The 19,411-nt window shown below is 44.4% G+C and overlaps 1 protein-coding gene across 14 annotated transcripts in view; it reads left to right on the forward strand.

Moving 5' to 3' along the window:
* Positions 1 to 2,749: 2,749 nt before the first annotated feature.
* The window catches only part of CERS4 (ceramide synthase 4), a 46,155-nt gene continuing 29,493 nt past the window's right edge, over positions 2,750 to 19,411 (forward strand). For 2 of the 14 annotated variants that reach the window (XM_041465322.1, XM_041465325.1), the window contains exon 1: positions 17,446 to 17,639. In XM_041465322.1, the coding sequence (XP_041321256.1) occupies positions 17,626 to 17,639 (14 nt within the window). In that variant the 5' untranslated portion in view covers positions 17,446 to 17,625. Of the gene's footprint in view, positions 3,107 to 6,582; positions 6,637 to 6,932; positions 7,312 to 7,479; positions 7,522 to 7,623; positions 7,679 to 17,445; positions 17,640 to 17,988; positions 18,055 to 19,411 lie in introns of those variants that run through there. The other 12 variants (XM_041465323.1, XM_041465327.1, XM_041465334.1 and 9 more) reach the window with 11 other exon arrangements.

A 19,411-nucleotide genomic window follows, 5' to 3' on the forward strand; every position in this document is an offset into this window, starting at 1 on the left:
GCACAGCCTAGTTTTTAGTATCGGAGAAGGGCCACAAAAGTAGATTTTAATATTGGAAAAGTAGCTTCTCTGAGAAGCTGTCAGAAGCTTCACCATGTCTGACAGACCCAATATCTGATGGCTCTGAAGATGGACATGCTGCTGGCCCAGTTAGAGAGGTTGGTAACACTCTGTGGTGACATATTTGAGAAGGAAATCAAAGTGGCGTGTGGGAAGTTTTTCTGAGGGGTGGCGATCCCGGCGTTGGGTGTGGCCACACAGCCACCACAGCCACCACATTTTGGCACAACCCGCAGCGAGCCTTGCCCGCCTGGCCACTCCTAGCCAGCTGTGCCATGGGCAGAAGGGCAGGGGCGGTGGCGGCTTCCCCTTCCCAGTGCCCTGCATGGGGACAGGCATTGCATGGTGCCAGCGCCGCAGCAGCCACCACTGCCGTGCAATGGTGGCAGAAGCATGACAAGTGATTCCCCATGTAGAACCTAGACTAGATCAGCTTCTCAGCACTGTGGGATCCTGCAGGAATCTTTGAATTTGTGGTGTTTGTTTGCGGTGGTACTTATGAGCAGCAGATTTTTTCCTCCTAGTCAGAGAAAGAGGAAGTGAAGATGCGGAAAAAGACAACATGGTGGCACCAAGGTCAGTGGAAAGAAAGAAGGGGAGGAAGTGCTCCAAATGTCAGAACTGAGATTTCTCTGCAAGCTGTAGTGAGTACTGTGGTGAAAAAAACTGTCCCCTTGTAATACATGAAGTCCATGGGGGATGAAGAGATCTACTCACAACCCATGAGAAAAGGTGCTCATGCTGGAGCTGGTGGATGCTACAAAAGCTGTGGTCTAGTGGGAGACCTGAACAAAGAGAGAGGGCCCATGATTCCAAACTAGAGCAGCCTAGCTTTAAAAGACTACATCCCATGGACTAGTGACCCATGACATGCAGTTTTGGGAAGACTCTTTTGCCTGTGGGAGGGACTCACATTACAGCAAGTTGGGCAGGACTGCTACTTGTGAAATTAGAATCACGCTGAACCACATTCACTGAGAACTGTCTCCCACGCAAAGACCCCATGCATAGCAGACGAAAAAGGCTCCTCTTCCTAAGCAAACTGTAGAAAGATCTCAAGTGACAAACTGAAAGGCTTCTTTTACTCCTCATTATCCTCCTCTGACACTGTTAATATTAAATTTACTTTATACCTTTAAGTTTGAGCCTGTTTTGCCCTTAGAGTGTTTTCTTCCAATCCTTATCTCAGCTCATGAGCCCTTCATTATGATTTTCTTCGGTGCCTGGTGTCTTTATCAGTGTCAAACCACAAAAGAGATAAATTCCCTTTTTTGAGTGCCCCCAGTCTATAACAGCAAGGATTGCAAATGACACAGGATTTATGAGCTGAAACCTATGCTTTGAATTTCATTTGAAAACAAGTTGGTAACCATTTTAAGACCATCCTCTCCCCTCTGCAAAGGGCTGTGCACTGCAAATGAATGTTGGCATAGCAAATCCTGAAACAATTTACTATAGCTGTAATTCCTGTTCTGTCCCCTCATAGAATGGGAATGCAATCCCATAAATTGGGGCCCACAATTTAAAAAGGATGTGAAGGTCCTCGAATAAGTCCAGAGGAGGGGAACCAAGCTGGTTGGGCTGGATGGCCTGCCCTTGAGGAGCAGTTGAGGGCTCTGGTCTTGCCTCCTTTGGAGGCTGAGGGATGACACTGTTTCTCTCTGCAGCTTCCTGAGGAGGGGATATGGAGAGGGAAGTGCTGAGCTCTTCTCCCTGGGATCCAGGAACAGCGCTCCTGGAAATGGTTCAAAGTCATTCCAGGGAAGATTCAGACTGGACATGAGGGAGCACTTCCTTATGAAAAGGGTCAACAAACCCTGGGATGGGCTTCCTTGAGAGGCAATCAATGCCCCAGCTTGTCAGTGTTGAAGAAGCATTGGGACAATGGCCTTAAGAGCAAGCTTTACTTTTGGTCAACCCTAAAGGGCTCAGGCAGGTGGATAGATGGTTGTTGTAGGTCTCCTCCAACTGAAATATTCTGTTCAGTTCCTAGGGCTGGCTGCAGGGCTGCAGGGTCCCACCTGTGCCATTGCAAGGCTTGGTGAAGCCCTGGCACTCTCTGGAGCAAGAGCCTCGGGGTGGGTATGGAAGGTGTACGCAAAATGCCATGGTAGTACATGGCCACCAACTCAGGAAGAGCTGAGAGACGTGATGAGGGCTCAGCAGGCAGTGTTCTGCTTGTGGTGTTACCTCAAGTAACACCACTTGCACACATTCATCTCAGTACTTCTGTATGAGTGTCAGAGAACCTGTGAATGAAATTCAAAAGCAAATGAATGGAAATGAAGTCAGTTGTGTTTCTAATAAAACCAGCTATTCAGTATATCATCCTGAGTTTTGCTGTGCTGGCTGTGCAAGAGAAGGGGAGGATGTTCTGACACTCCAGCAGGCTTGCCTGGGACACTTCACCCTCTTCAACAAAAATATCAGCAAGGAACCCTTAAGTGTCCAGTGACGCGAGTCCTGAGGTCCTGACATTCACCCTGAGAATGGCGCTACAGGATGAAATCACAGCGGGCACGGGCAGAGCCAAGCACTACAGAAAGGGCACTGGATTGCTTGCTGAAGTTGCAGTGTCTAATATTAGCCACAGGTCGGATACTTTAGAAAGCCTTTTCAAGAAGGACAGAGATTGTGGGACAGCTTTCCTGCCTGTAATCCCCTGGAGCAGCACACTCAATAGCAGGTCTTTGAGGCTTGTAACCCAAATCCTGCCAGGCTGCACAGAGAGTACAAACGGCTCTTGAATACTTAGGTCTGTACCTAAAATAGGAACAAAGCTGCTCCCATGTGCCTCCCCACAGAGCCGGGGGAGGGGCTCACATGATATCTGAGAGTGCCCATGGTGTCCGCATCTCTCCTCTTTCTACTTCAATTACAAAGCTGTACCTTTCTCTCAAGATACTGAACTTTGGCACCAGGCAATAAGCCACCTTCTCTGCACACCCAAGGTTGTAAGGATATCCAAGGACAACCAATTCAGGCTGATTCACGGCAGGAAAAATGTGGAAGTGAGACAGTGCAGCAGCCACAGCAGCAGGAGCGGGTAAGTGACCTGCAGTAAGCAGCGATGGCTGTGGGATGTGGGATGTGCTGTCTCTGCACAGAGAATCTGAGGTCCCTCTGGGACCCTAAACATTAGGGTTCAGAAACCAAATGACACGGTAAGAGCAGACACCAGTGTCAGAATATTGGGTTGGGGGTGCCAGTGGGAAAGAGAGTGTCAATGGACATCACCTGTCACTGCAGGATTAGGGCAGAGTACAGGTAGCAAATAGCTGCTGAGAGACAGATAAGGGGGACCCAATTTAGCCCAAATAAAAAATTCTGCATCAGGTTTGAACAAATGAAGAAACTAAATGGCACAGAATTCAGGATTATATAAGTGGGGAAAAGGAAAGTACATACACCATACAATAAATACACCATACAATAAATACACCATACAATAAAAATATCCATACAATGGTGTTAACAGGAAGCTGCATGTTATCTTCCTAGACAATAGTATGATCAGCAGTAAAGGAATGTCTTGAGATGGTGTTGACCCTCAAAGAGGAGCTGTTATTCCAGAAAATTCATAGAAGACATTGCTTTTACAGGAATAGCCATTGGTAAATGGAAAGAGACCTAGAAGATTTTCAAATTTTCCTAATCAAGAATGTTCTTTAAATCCCACCAGCCACTCTGCATTTTAGGGTAACTAAGATGGCAGAGACCTGTTCAAAGCACTCTCTCTAGGAGAGTATGTCATTTATAAAGGTCCTGTGAGTAAAACTAAGCTCTTGCTGCTGTAGTGTGCAGGCTTTGATGGCATTCACAGATCCAGGCTCTGCACAACTGGCTCATACATTCCATTCCATTACTGCTGTACAGTTTTTTTAATTGCTAGACTCCTTCTGCTTTAGTCATGTAAAACCCAATATCCCATTGGCCACAGCCAGTGCCAAAATGATGCCATGTCTGGTGCTGTGAGCAAGCAGATGTGGAGGCACTCAGGTGGAGCTGGAATTCATAGCCTTTAGAGAAGGAATCAACAGCAGACTTGGAACAGAGATACCTGCTTTCTGTGAAGACAGCGGGGATTTATTTTAATGACCTGGCTTAGCTGATGACATGAAGACTTTAAGACTCCTTAGACTGTTAGTGTTAGGAGTATTGGCATGAGTAATGTCACTGATTCAGAACATGAGCATTCCTAGAGAGGAGGTTTGGTGCAGTTAATCATGGTTTGTCTCCTCTTGAGAAGCATCAGTGATGTGTCAGCCATAGTATCTACCCTCTGACACCCTCATTGCCTGATCATAAACACATGTCTCATCATGATCTACAGGAAAGTCAATTTCTGAGTTTGTCTGCTGGTGATGATTCCTTCAAAACTCCCAACTTACCCTGCTCTGACAAAAAAAGCCATAAAGTGATAATAGAAAAGCATGTTCAAAAGGATAGTCCTGTTAGCAACAGCATCTTATAAAATTTCAGATGTAAATAATCGCACATTCTTCCATGAGCTACCTGTGCAGTTCCAGTTAGACACTGTCCCACAACATCCTCTCTCAACACCTGAGGAATTACAGGATCTCCTGAAGACAAGCTTCCCCCTTTCTTCATAAACAGGATCTATTTCAAGACTAGATTAACTAATTCCACAAAAATGCTGCGTCCTGGTCTTGAGTTATAATGGCTTTGGGATCCTCATTAGGATGGAGAGGTGCATGAATAAGACAGTAGGATGAAGTGTTATGTGAGTCACAACTCAAGAGTGACTTAAATGCAAGAATCCACACAAGGTGAGATTTGCTGATGGGCACATGGACCTGTAAGGCTGCAATGGCCAGCAGCTCTGCCCAGATCATGTGCCACAGCAGGCACAAGCATTCACTCACCATTGCCAGACCTGGGCACATCCAGCTCTGGGGGTACCAGTGCTCAATTGCATTTGGAATTTCACAGAACTACAGAATGGCTTGGGTTGGAAAGGACCTCTAAGTCCATCTTGTTCCCACCCCTGCCACGGGCAGGGACACCTTCCAATATCCTAGGTTACTCCAAGTGCCATCCAGCCTGGCCCTGAACACTTCCAGGGATGGGACAGCCACAGCTTTCCTGGGCAAAGTGTGCCAGGCCTCACCATCCTCACAGGGAAGAATTTTTCCCAGTATCCCATCTAACCCTGCCCTCTGGCAGTGGAAGCCATTCCCTGTGTCCTGTCCCTCCAGGCCCTTGCCCAAACTCCCTCCCAAGTTCCCTTGGAGCTCCTTAAGGGACTAAAAGGGGCTCTGAGGTCTCCCTAGAGCCTTCTCCAGCCTGAATAGTTTTGCTTACTTCAGGTCCTGCTGACTGGGAGGAACTTAATTTTCCCACTCGAGGGTGCTGTTCCCATTGGCAAAGGTCACCCTTCTGCTTCTCCAGTACCCAGCGTCACATCCCAGAGCTCACAGACAAAATGGCCATCAGGCTTGCTCAGAGCTTCATTTGGACTCGCTGAACAGGGTTTCAGAGGGTAACATTCTCATGGACTTTAACTAGAGGACTTGGTTGACCTCTGAACACATTATCATCCTGTTCACAGTGGGCATCTGCTGGATAAATTATTACATTTTTATAAACCTGTGTATACTCATAAATATATTGTCATATAAATACTAATCCAGCAGGGGTTCAGCAGTCCATATTCTGAAATTATAAGTGATTTTTAAGTATCTCATATCCTAATTGTTTCATGAAGAATTGAACAAACCTGATAGGTAAGAGACTGTGTGCCCATCTTTGTCCTTCAGACCTCTTTGGATGACTCAAGGTACAAATCCCAAAAAAACTGGTATCTTTCATGGCTTGAAGGCAGCACTGCAGAGGGATTGAGTAGCAGTATTCAGCAGTTGTAATTCTAGCCTCACCATGATTTATGATTATGGACTGCTGAGGCATGCAGGGTTAGTACTTCTGACCAAGGCTCTGCTCTGAGCTGCTTTGCTGTGTGGAGGTTTGTGCTGGGCTGTGGTGCTGCTGTGGTTCTGTGTGCTGGGGACCCTCTGCTGAGGACACAGATGGCTCCTTCTGAGTGGGAGCACTTGGGTCACGCCTCTGTAACTAAAAGAGTCAAAGTGAACACAAGGGAAATAAAAGGCAAACAACACCTGAGCACCTTCCTTTGCTCCAGGGGTCTTAGATGGTTTTGTTCCACCTGTTGCACACACTGAAACAAGCAGACTTTTGCTTGTGGAAAGCCCAATCCCAACCCTTTGGAAGTCAGTGGGAGTTTTCGTTCACGTCAGTGGGCTTTGGATCAGCCCCAGAAAAACTGGCTTTAGAAATTTAGGCATTGCAGATCAAGCACTGCTTTAAGTTGGTTTCAGTGATGCCACACAAGGAGATACTGAATGACCACCTGCTTGTAGGTGTACATGTTCTGAGATGACAGGATTGTAACTCCAGGGCCCCGGTACTTTGTGCAGCTATGTTCTCTGATACTGTGGCAGCCTGGCTACTGTAACAGAGACTGTTTACAAGCCGTCCCTTTGCCAGCAGCTGGACTGTGCACTGCCTAATGGGAATGGAGCAGGTGGATTCAAATGGGTAAGCAAGAAAACTATCAGCAAGTCACTGTGCTTGTTTTAAAATTGTTCACATTTCTGTCTGCAAAGGTATTTATAACCATGCTCATCATAAGTGCGCTGACTACAGCTTTAGAAAAGTCTGGCAGGAAAGAGCTGATGGACAGCATTTCAGTGAGACAAGGGAACAGCCTTAAGTGCTCCAAGAATGCATTAGAACACAGGAACAGCAAACAGGATCTGTGCTCCCAAGGCTTGAGAGCAAGAATGACGGAGTGGAATTTTTTTTGGCCTGCGTAACACAGGACAGAATAGATCATCTTAAGGGTGTTTTTTTCCGGCCTTAAAACCTACACAGCTGTACTGCACGGATTCCAAAGCCGTGGTCCACAGAAGGAGCACTTTCTCCCTGTTTCGACTGAAATACTATGTATTACTTTAACCACTGTTTTCCGTGTGAAGAGCAGCTGCAATTTCTCTGAAGGAGCCCCGGGTCCCCCGCGCCGAGATCTCCCCGCGAGGCCGCCCTGAGCCGGGGCCCGGCGGGCAGGGCAGTGCCGGGAGCGGAGCGGGGCCGGGAGCGGAGCCAGGCAGGGCCGGGAGCGGAGCGGGGCCGGGAGCGGGGCCGGGAGCGGAGCCAGGCAGGGCCGGGAGCGGAGCGGGGCCGGGAGCGGAGCGGGGCCGGGAGCAGAGCCAGGCAGGGCTGGGAGCGGAGCGGAGCGGGGCCGGGAGCGGAGCCAGGCAGGGCTGGGAGCGGAGCGGAGCGGGGCCGGGAGCGGGGCAGGGCCGGGAGCGGAGCGGGGCAGTGCTGGGAGCGGAGAGAGGCAGGGCCGGGAGCGGGGCAGAGCCGGACCGGGAGCGGAGCGGAGCGGGGCCGGGAGTGGAGCAGTGCCGGGAGCGGAGCCAGGCAGGGCTGGGAGCGGAGCGGGGCAGGGCCGGGAGCGGAGAGAGGCAGTGCCGGGAGCGGGGCCGGGCCCGCCGCGGCTGCTCCGCCCGGGCGCGCAGGGCCCGCTCGGGGCAGCGGCGGAGCCCGGGCCGGCGCCGCGGGGCGCGGGAGGCCGGAGGTGAGCGGGCGGCGGGCGAGGCCGGGGGAGCGGGGCCGGGCCGGGGGAGCGCGGGCTCTGCCGGAGTGTCGCTTTTACCCCGTGGCATGAAAAACGATGGAATTGAGAGAAGAGTTTCTTGCTGGCAATGAAAACTCTTCCCAGAGAAAAGGACGGCAAAGCTGGGCAGAAGGCTGAGATATTTCGTTTGTGATTTGAATTGTTTTTAGAAAGATTTGTGTAATGATCAAAATTCAAGTAGCATAATTAAAAAAACCAACGAAGCGAACCAACCAACCCTAATTTTAGAGTGGAGTTGCCAAAAACATCAAATCAATACTTGACAGCAAATTCCACTTCTGGAATCCTTTAAAGCCAGACCAGCTGGTTGGTTTTAGGAGGTAATGGCAATGGGATAAGCATAAAGTCAGGTGTCAGGGCATGAGGTGAATGTTTCTGAAGCGGACCAGTGTTCATTTGCAGTCTGACAGCTGAATTTTAGCTCGCCAGATTGGAAAATGCATCTTTATCTATATCAGTTTATCATAATTTAAAAGTATTTCCTTCTTTTGAAAGTGTAATACGGAGTTTTGTGAGGTAAGTTTTGTAAAAGTCAGATGGAAGGTGTGTGTGAGAGGATGCACATGGTGATGTTTGTCCTCAGAAGGAACCTACCTCTCCTTCAGCCAACAGTGAGAACTGGAGTGAGGTGTGAGACTCAGCTGGTGATCAATGAATCTACAAGGTCAGGTTTATCAAGATAGCCATGAGACTTGAAAATGCAGAGGAATTTTTTCTGTATTTCTGTTTAAAAGAAAAAAAAAAAGGACAAAGCTATTTTTTTACCTGGGGGTTGTACACTGAAAGAGAAGACTTTGTGAGATGCCTGTGTTCAGAGCAGCAAAGAAGCTGCCAAAATGGAAAAGTGCAGCCAAAAGAACTTTTTACTGAGAATCAAAGTCGCTGAGGCTTATTAGCTGTTCAAATCTGTTGAAATTTGCATATAATATTAATTTTCTTAATCTAATTCCCATCTAATGTCAGAGTTATGTTAAGGAGATAGAGTAGAGGCTTCACAGCTTGACAACTGCTTCCAGACAGGAAGGAGAGTAAACACCTGCAATGAAAAATTATTATTGTCCTTTTCTTTTGTTATAGTCTACCAAAATCCACAAAAATAGGTTTATTTTTGCTGTCTGTCACATCAGTAACTACAAGAGACTTGGCTCCTCTGTTCACATGTGGCAAAGATCAGATTCATATTGCCAACCTTTCATGTTGGGCTTAAGGATTTCAGCTCTAATCAAAATAAAAAACTCGTCTGAGTTGGTGTCCTTTTCCCATGTTGTTGGACAGTGTCTGGGAAGCCCCTGCATTGCCAGATGAGACAAGTGGTGCTTGAGGATGTCTCAGCTATGTGCTCTTGCTTCCCAAGTCTGTCTGGGGACACCAGTCTGTCCGAGCTCCAAAGGCCCACGGCTGTGTACTTGTGCAGGCATCCTCACAGGCTTCAAAGTTCAGTTTCCTGGTATATGCCTTTTTGTTGAAACAGAGTTAAAGAAGGCTTCTTTTTAAAGCTTCTCCTCATGATGGAGCTTTTTTTCTTCACTTCCTGAGGTCATCAGATTGATGGAGTGCATTTTCATTGGGTTTTTTAACACCACTTACAGTTTGTGACGTCCTTTTGAATGCAGAACTTAAATGATGTCTGACCTGAAGGAGAGCATGAACTCTGGAAAGTCAATATCTTGACAACAGACAATCTTTTATAAGCCTGGCAGTGTCCAATAAACACAAAAATAACTAAATCAGGCATTCCCGCAATTCATATTTTTTCTGACAGCAGCTAATGAGAATCCTTCATGAGCTCAAGAAGGCTCAAGAAGCAAAAAGGTGTCAGGAAAGTCCAACTGCTTTCTGTTCTTTGAGATATATAACAAGAAATTTTTATTTTCTATTTTAGCTCTAGCTTTTATAGTACCCTAGACTCTTCCCTGCAGAGCTTTTGGGGGGAAATTGGTTTCAGGCTCATAGTGTTATCCAAATTTTTCTCTTCTGACATGTTTATGGCAGAGAACAATACAGGGCAGGGAAGGAAGTGAAAGCCTTTGTAGATCACTTATTTTAGCATTATTCTAGGAAGCGGTTTATGTGAGCTCAATACACAAAAGTCAAACTGCAAAGCTGCTAATTCTGCTTGTGAAAAGTGATTGTGGTAAAGGAGTGTTTAGTCAATACAGCTACAGGTGACAAGGCTCCAGCCATCTGGGCGCACGCCTCAGCTTGTCTCCTCTGCTTCCAAGGCAGTTCTGAGGTAGAAGTCCACGGGACTTCTCTTTTTTGAGAGCACTGTGCACAGAACTAGCACACGAGCTGGGTTTGTGACCAATGCTTGCAGCAGACTGAGGGACCTCACAGCTGAGCTGTAGCAGCTCAAGGTTACGATGATTTGTCCAGACTTTGGAAGCAGTTGTTGTAAATGAAAGATCCCTCAGAGAATCTTCAGATCCTAATTCATAGCAAATTTCTCTGCAAGAGGGTAAAATGCAGCTAGAATGTTGTTGTACACTACTTTTTCAGGTCTAAGATGAGTAGGGGATAGTTCTATTGTAACTCACTCCTGAGAGAAACAGGAGAAAAATACAGGCATGGTGTTTGGTGTGATATGATGCAGAGGGTCCCGACAGTTGTGTATGTACACCCAGAAATGGCTTGGGGATGCATCTATCACATATTTAGGCTTAATTTTCTAGGTTGGCTTTTTTTTTTTTTTTTTTTTTTTTTTTTTTTTTTTTTTTTTTGTTTTTTTTTTTTTTTTTTTTTTTTTTTTTTTTTTTTTTTTTTTTTTTTTTTGGTTGATGTTGTTGCTGTTTGTTTGGTTTAGTTTGGTTTTTTTTTGGGTTTTTTAATGTTCCTTTTGCAAAGGTCAGTAAGAACTTGATGATGTGAATCCAGGTATTTCCAGGTATGATGCAGCAGGTGGGCATTGGGAGCTCAGCAGAGGTACAGTTTCATTAGCTTGAGCTGTGCTTTTGTAGAGAGAGGTGCCACCTTTGCCAGGTCCGGGCCACTTGTCATTTCCCCTTACACCTTGCATTGAGCCTGCACAAATGATTTTGAAGCCAGAAAGTGAATTGCACTGAGGAACTGGCACGGGGTAAAATCACCCCTGAGTAAAAACAAAAAAACATTTGGTTTAACCCCAGATCTGTTTCTCAGGCTGGTTCTCTGTGAAGCCTCACAGGTTCCTGAGCTGGGGTGGTGGCAGTGATGTGGGAGAGCTGGCCAGGAACGGGTGGAGGCCAGGGTCCAGTCTTTGATGGCTCTGTTGGTTTACACTGGCTCTCAGTTGTAAGAGCCTCTCTCAGCAGGGGGATCTTCTGCTGGAAAGAGCAGCAAGTTTCATTTTAAGGGCTGTAGTGGATCTCTCCACCCACTGATATAATCTTAAAGGAAGCACATCTGTTTCTTTTCCCACTGTGGTCCTCCAGTCTTAGGCTTTGTTCAGGTGAAAACAAACTTAGGAGATTAGAGAACATGAAAGATCTGACATGCACAAGTCAGAACAAATAGTCCATCTTGATTTTCTGTACTGTGGGGTGTAAGTAAGATGTACTTCTTATTTGAAATGCTGAGTCATTATATCACAGCATTTTCTGAAAAATCACATTTGTTTAATAAATTTAGACTCGTTGGATGTATCCAGACATTACTATGACATAACAAGTCCACACTAAAATCCAGCGGGGGTGCAGTTGAACTGAGGGGCATGCAGTTTTGAACTGACTACACTTTAGCTGTGAATTTAGAGCCTGTTGATAAGAACAAAAGTGTCATGAGATTGCTGGAGTCAGAATTGTTTGTTGTGCTCTGTGTTTCATATCCTGCTTGTATTTCTAATGTCTGTTGCAGGTCTCTTCCCTGTAGGAGAAAAGCCATGCTTGCGTGTAAAGGAAAAGCAGAAGTCAAAAGGCTTACTTAAAAATAGATTGCTCTTTAGGAAGCCAAAATCTTGTCATTATTTCTTACTAGTAAAATTAATTACTCTTGTTCTAGTTAATATTAATTGAGTAATTGAACACTTCAGTGGAGTCCGTTGCAGGTGTAGAGTTTACACGTTTCCAGCACTGTTTCATTGCAGTGCCACACACTGCAGGTTCTGTTGTAAAAGCTGCAGCTCATGGGGTCTCTAGAGCTGGAGTGCACCCGAGAGGAGCTGTAGGGGAGCCTCTGCAGGAGCTGGGCACTGCCCCTGCCCAGCAGCGGGGACAGCCCTGGAACGCCCAGGGCAGGTTCTGGTTCTGCCGAGTTCCAGGAGCTGTGCCAGCCCCGGCTGGGCCTGCTGTGGAGCTGCCTGAAGGGCTGAGGATGCCAAGTGCTGTTCTCCACCAGATGCAGCCAGGCCACCACAGGTGTTGGCAGAGCTCCTGTCCTTGGGCCTGCTTGTGGTGGGACTCAGTGCTCCTGGGCTCACACACTGACCTGGCTGGGGGGTGCTTTTCACCCTAACCAGGTGTCTGCAAGCCACCCTCCTCATTCAAATAAATGCATTTTATTGTGGGTATCTGCTGTATGCATGTATTCACCTTTAGTATATCTGTATTGAAGGTTTCATATTTAATTCTACTGGCATTCTATAGCAGGTTCTTCTTAAGTAAAAAGAAAAAAAAAGTCATCGTTTCCCCAGTTTTGAAAGTCCACTTGAGGTTTTTTTTGCTGGGGGTTGTTTTTATAGTGTTTTCATCTTTACTGATGAGTACACCTCATCAGGTTTATCCAGAATTAAATAGCAATGTCAAGAACCCAGTGCATGTTCCTCACTCCTTTTCCAATATGCTTTAGTTTTAATTAATCCAGGAGTTTTATTCGGAAAATAGGAAATGTGTTCAAAGAGGACTGCAGTAATTCCATAAACTTTTGAGGCTGATTCACCTTTTACCGAAACTGATTTTGATCAGAACTAGTGTCTTTGTTTTAAAAGTCAGTTCCAAAAATAAAGAAATTCTTCAAATACTTTTCTTCGCGAGGTTGCTGCAGGTGAGGTAGTCACAGGTTATGGCATATGCCTTCCAACCCAACAAATGCCAAGGCTTTGAACCGAAACAGATAAGGAGAAATAAATTGTGAAAGAGGTGAACTACAGGCTGTGTTCACGTTATTTTGTTTGTAATGAGCAATGTTATTTTTATCCCTGAGGTACTATATGAGCTTTTGGGACAACGGCTTCCCTGTTGTTCATCTGTCTGTCTTCATACATATTTGAAAGATCCTTCTGCAGGGTTTGAAAGATGAATTGTCAAGAGTTTGTGTTTAATGTTTTCAAAGAAAAGATCAGAGGAATTTTTCTGTTTAGAGAGGATATTGAATTAAAAGCATGAAAGCAGAATTCCCCGAATAATCACTTCTGTGTGACTTTCCTTGTAAAGTTACTTGTGGTGAACTGAAGCAAGAGGAAAGTGGCGCTCAGTATGGGTGTTTTAAAAATAAACCCTGACTCAGCCAGGGTGAGTCAGGGCTGTGTGGGGGGATCCCTCTGGCTGGGCCGGGGTCTCACCCTGGGCAGCTGCCGCAGCCACGGTGGTGTCGGCTCAGGGGCAGAACAGCCGGCTGCAGTGGGGTAAATTCATGTCTGTTCTGCAGAGGAATTGGCCCAGGGAGGAACAAATGGGGTGTCAGAGTTCTCCCTCAGATGTTCAGCAAACACAGGGCTCCTCAGCGGAGCAGGAGGATGAGTCCAGCTTGAGGAGTGACCCCGTTCGTCAGAAGAGCACGAGGACCCCGGGCTGAGCAATCCCAATGAGCCCTGTGAAAAACGCCAATCACTTGCTTTAAAATTTTAAAAGTTTAATAGTAATAAAATGGTTGTAAAAGTAGTAATACAAATTAGAGTAATAAGAATCTGGACAATTAGAGTTAGGACAATAAAGGACAATAAAAAACCAAAGAATTACAGACGTCTGGATGTTCTGTCCTGCGACAGAACACACTTTGCTAACGAAGGATTAACCCTTAAAAGTAATAGCCTGTTGCATATTCATATCTCTCATACATGATGCAAAAATTATTTTCAAACAAAGGGTGTTTTCTGGTTATTGTCAACTTCTTCCCTCATCTTGTAAATCATTTGTTTTGGTACCTCGAAGTCTGGTTCTCCCCGATAAGGAGGCAATAATTCTTCTCTTGAGTTCTTTGGAGTCTAGTTAGAAAAAGTATCTTACATTACATAGTTTCTGCAGCCTAAAACTATATTCACTACACTACTTAAAAAAATTAGTATAGCACTACCAAAAAAGGATTAATACAACATAACTTTCCAACATAACACATACAGTATTCATTTTAATATTTGCGAAAAGCCTGTCATGTAATATGCATTTTTCACAGCCCTGTCTGTGTCCAGCAGGATCACTCATTGAAAGGGTCCCACTGCACATGTAGATAAGCCATCCCATAATGCCAGAATTGCTGGATAAATAGCAGTGTGGTTGCAGCCTTCAAATCTTGACAAGGAATGCACCATCCTGGATGATTTGTTTATGTAGCAGGTAAAGCTCCACTGGAGGCAGGTTCTGTCCATGTCAGGCACCTTCCAGCAGAGAGCACAATGCCTGCGGAAACAGCTGGAGTTTTACATTCTGCTTACAGGCTGCTCCTGTCACAGAGCTTTTAAGTTATCTGTGCTAATGAAGAATAATTCATATTTACATTTGTTTTTCAATGAACATCATCATATGATAGATTGTATTACTCATTAAGCAGTAATGCTTGTGAAAAGTGACTCTCAATGCTTTTAATCTTGGAGAAAGGGAAATCTTTCTATCAGTTGCTATCTCAATGTTTTTGACATATTTTGCTTTTGCAGTAATGTTGGGAATGTAGATGTTCTCAGATAAGGTTTTAAGTTTTGTGTTTTGAAATGAAAAATCATGAAAGCATGTACTAGGAGGAGGTAGGAGTATAATTTAAATGAATCTTAATTTTAGCGTAATTAATTTTTTTTCCTAAGCTTTGGAACAGGCTGGAGAGTTTGCAGGAACAAATACCTGGGAAACTGATGGAACTGTTGATACTGAAATTTAAAGCCAACTCATAGAAAGTAATTAAAACCTGTGTGTTTCCTGCATGAGGGAGGAAAGTGAGGGTTGTGTGAAAAGTCATTCACTGTGTGTGTAGGTGTACTGCATTGTAATATGGGATGCCTCCCTCAACTTCATGCAACAGATTAATCCCAAGTGATAGGTAAGCACTTTTCTTATCTATGTTGGCATTCGAGATGATCCAATTCCACTTTGCTGTTTATCTTTGCGAGGTCTGTGGCAGAGGTTGCACAGATCAGTCCCTTAGGCCTCCTTATTTAACACAGCAGGTTCTCTTGTTGTGACCCAGCATTGGCTGTTCAGGAGTTCAGCACTGAGGGGATGCTCAGAGCTGCTGGTGTGATGAATTAGAAAACTTGACTGGGGAAATGGCCTGCTGGGAGAGAAAGAAGGATAAAAGTGCTTGATTCACTGTAGGGCTTGACTGTATGAATTAGGACAATGGTGGCACTTTGGGCTGCAGGGAAGTAGGAATTGTAGGTGAAACTATGGATGAAGAGCTTCTGAGGGCTGCACAGACTGTGGAACCTGGAGTGTGGCTGAAGGCAAAAGGACAGAAGAAGAGGAGCTGTCCTGGAAGGGACTAGAAGGGCTTGCCAAGGGTGATTCTTAGAGGAGAGGTGAGGGCCATCAGACCACAACAGTACGATTATTTAGGAATGCTTGTGCTTCAAAAGGGCTGGAGAGTCAAGTAACGCATTGGAGAAGCATTGCATTGTTCCATGAGCTTGTAGGAAAGAGGCTTAATTGAGAGCTGTGTTGGTATTTTAATGTGACTTGAGTATGGCTTGGAAGCTTGAACCTACTACCTGCTTTTTGTCATTCTCTATTTTTAAGTTAGAATTAAACTTTTTAAGGCCTGGTATGTGTTTGTTGAGTAACGGGGTTAGTGATAATCAGTTGAGTGATTGCTGTTGGTAGTAGAAAAAGTGTCAAGGAGTATGTATTGTCATGAATTATCTGGACAAGTATTTTTTTGCTCCTCCAGCATCTGAACAACCCTGAACATAAAGTGGGTTGTAAGGCCAGAACTTGCCTTTGGAAGAATTTCTCCCAAAGTTATTGCTGCCCAGGCTCAAAGTCTTGAGCCTTATTCAGTGTGTGATTCCTTTTTTGGCCTTTCTCTTCCAAAACCTCAAAAGGCTTCTGTTGGTGTATGAACTGCTTGTTGGTACAGTCTTTGTGGATAAATAGCATTTCTATTTAGAGGCTTTTTGGCAGTTTTTACTGTCTCTTAATTCAGATTGAAGGACATGATCTCATTAAGATTGCCTGACTCTGATACTGATAGAGAAAGAACAGGTGAGCAGTTCTAGGAGAAGTAATCTCCCTCTTGATTCTTTGAGTGATCTTCCAACCTGACTTCTTAGCTCACTGTGGCCTGAGGCAAACAACTTGATTTTCTTCCTCAATTCTATCAAGTGATGTCAGACAGAGACGGCTGTTTCTACAGTGAGACTGGAGGAAATAGCAGATGTCAGGAGAAAGAATGAAGGAAAAAATGCAAAAAAATTGATAAGTAGCTCATTTGGGGTTTATAGGTACCTCCTTCTTATATTTTACATTTGCACTCTTGAGAAACACACATAGGTCTGAGACTGTGTTTTGTGGAGATGTTGTAGCTGGTGCTTTGAGTGCCTCAGTTGCTTTGCTTGGACACCAGTGGTGTCTGATGTTCTTACTAAACCTTAATATGGTCTGTAGCTTTCTGCACAGTGATGAGGCCAAACAATCAGCATGCAGCCTCCTATGGTTTTTCGCCGATTGTTTTGTTTTGTTTTGTTTGTGCTTGTTTGTACAGTTCTGTAACTGTACAGTTTGTACAGTTAATGTTCAGTAGCAGAACATTGTTCCCAAGTGTCAGGACAACAAGGTTTGTGTTACCTCACTCTGCCTTTGGAAGGCATGTTACTTCATGTTAGCATGTAACAGGAATGTTACTTCATTTAATAATTCAGCCATGAACTAGGTACCAGCCAAACAGCAAAGGTTTTTAGCTTTTGTCTCTGTTGCTTTTACCCTGATAATTCAATACAGCACTTTGTTTTTCAGACTAGTTTGATGAGTGCTGCAGTTCAGCCCAGGTTTTTTTGCAGCATTAGTAGGGAAGTATCTCCAGGTTCTTGGAGGAAAAATATGGCAGAAACAGCTGTGGTATTCCAAAATTTGAATCTACCTTCTTGGGTTTTTCTTAACTTTCAGGAGAGGAGATTTTTTCTTCTTCAGGGGTCTACTTGGCAGGAGTTCATGGGAGGCTCTCCTGGCAGGTAAAGGTGCTGATCTTCCAGGACAGCCAGATCCAAGCAGGTGTAGTCCTTCCAACATGCAAGAAGACAAACAAATGGTGGGAGGCAAACGAGCGTGAGCATGGAACTGTTGTTTGAGCTCAAACACAAGCAGGAAGCATCAGGAAGGTGGGAGTGGTATGAATGGCCAAGAGCAGTACAGAAATGTTGCCTGGGGAAAGCAGGATGCAGGCAGGAAATCTAGAGCTCAGCTGGAGTGAGGGATGTGAAGAGCGCCCAAAGCAGCTTCTGAAAGTGCATTGGTGCAAGAGGGAGGCTAAGAAAAATTTGGGTGCTCTGAGCACCTTTTGACCAAAGACATGGTGGAGCCAGAGGTATTTGTGAGCTTTTCTGGCCTTGTTTTTAGCTGAATAAACTAATGCTTGTTTTCCACTGGCAAAACCAGGAAGTTGTACTTATGCCCCTCAGTGAGGGATGAGTGAATGGGAAGAGCTGTCTGATTTGCATTCTGACGTGGGGAGTGACATCAGCTGAAACCCGTGCTGTGGGTCATACCTGCAGCCTGCTCCGAGCCAGGCACGCACAGGCAGAGCAGCCCACCAGGGAAGGAGCTGCCACGTGGAGCATGAGGTATGGGAGGTTAGTATGTCATTTATGCTGGGCGAGGAAGAGCAAGTTTGTCTATTGTGCAGCATTTATTTGCAGTTTCAAATATTTGATTGGGCATTTTAGGGTTTTTCTGGAGCAGAGCTTTCCCAAAAGATGGCGTACATGAAAATTTTGGCCTTTGAACAGAGCGGCACATGACTTGGAAAATGAATTTATTCTTCTGTAAACAGCAGACACGAAATAATTTGGTAGGAAATGTGAGCTGGTAGATATAAGTGAGGAGAATATCCAAAAGCTAGGAAGTTGAGGGTAACTGGATATTGGTGGAGAAACGAGGCTGCACAAATAATTTCAAATTTTCAATTATCTTCCGAAAAAGAGGATATGGAAAACGGAGTCTGGGTGAGGAGGGTGAGCCTGAAGAACAGTGTTGGTGATTACAAAGGTAAGGAAGTTGTGGTTTCATTTCTCTTGCTACTGGTCAGAGTTGAAACATCTTATTTCATTCAAAAACAAATGGAGGTTCTGCCAGAAGCTGTAGTATGAGGGGAAAAGGTGTGTAGAGTCACAAGAGAAAGAGATAAGAAGGCAGGTAACTAGAGAAATAAAGCAGAATTATCTGCAGGTAAAAAGAGATTAATACCAAAACCTGTACGTGTGATTGGAGATTCTGCATCAGTTATGGCCAGAGCAAGCAGGCTTGTAAAAATCTGCAAAAGAAGTTCAAAGAAATGGATGTGTAGAGGGTGATGGGTTCTGTAGGAATGTTACTTTGACAGGGTGAGGAAGCATGCTAGGAGAGCTAAGTTCAATAAACAGTTCATGGACTGGCTCTATATGGAAAGGTTTAAATATTTTTTCATTACCATGGGAGGACCTTCTTAGGCATTTTTCTTAATTGATAAATCTCAGCTGAGTCCCTTGGACATTGTCCATCCATGCTTAAATTTACATTATAAGAAAAGCCTTAAAATGGTGAAGAACCAAGAGAAACACAGTTAAAAAGGGGATCTTGGGCAGGGGAAATGTTGTTTTGAGTAAGACGATATCTGAAAGCAGGTATGACTCCAGGATGGCTAACAGAGATGAGGAAATGGAAATGAACATATCAAAACTGGCGTGAAATTTGAAAAGCTTTAATGTATTCCCTTCAGGCAGGTGACTCTAACTAGCTAATCTCCATCTCAGTATGCTGAAAATAATGATACATGTAATTTAAGAATTTTGGAGCAAAGATTTTTTTATCCATAAATTTTACCAAATTATTAGTGATTTTTAAATCTATAAATTTTACCAAGTCTTGATATATATTAGAAGAAATGTAAAAAAGATTTTACCAAAAAAAAAGTGCAAAAATTATCCTAGAAATACAACTATACTATAAAATACTATAATACCAGTATTGTGATCATTAGTGTGAAAGTTTAAAAAAAGAAAAATCCTTGGAGATGGAGATTAAGATATTAAATATAATATGGGTGTTCAAAAGATAGCCTGTGCTGTTAGTCAGAGCTTTATTTCTTAAAATAATTTATTTCTGCCTAAAAGAGACAGTAATTTTCATGTCTACACTAGTAACTTCTCTTGGGTAGCTCTAACAAGTAGTTTATCAGGAGACATCAGGATTGTGGGAAATATCAAACAAGAAACTGCCTAGAAAAGCTACCAGGAGAGAATTTACTTATGGAGTTCTTGGCTAATTGATTTCTTAGTAAAATGAGTTAAAGGTTGAAATGCATAATAGGCAATGGAAACTCAAATTTAGGCAATATGGACCAGAGTAGGGCAGGAACACAATGGCT

Source organism: Pyrgilauda ruficollis, unplaced genomic scaffold, assembly GCF_017590135.1.
Source record: "Pyrgilauda ruficollis isolate IOZ18807 unplaced genomic scaffold, ASM1759013v1 scaffold188, whole genome shotgun sequence".
Classification (NCBI taxonomy): domain Eukaryota; kingdom Metazoa; phylum Chordata; class Aves; order Passeriformes; family Passeridae; genus Pyrgilauda; species Pyrgilauda ruficollis.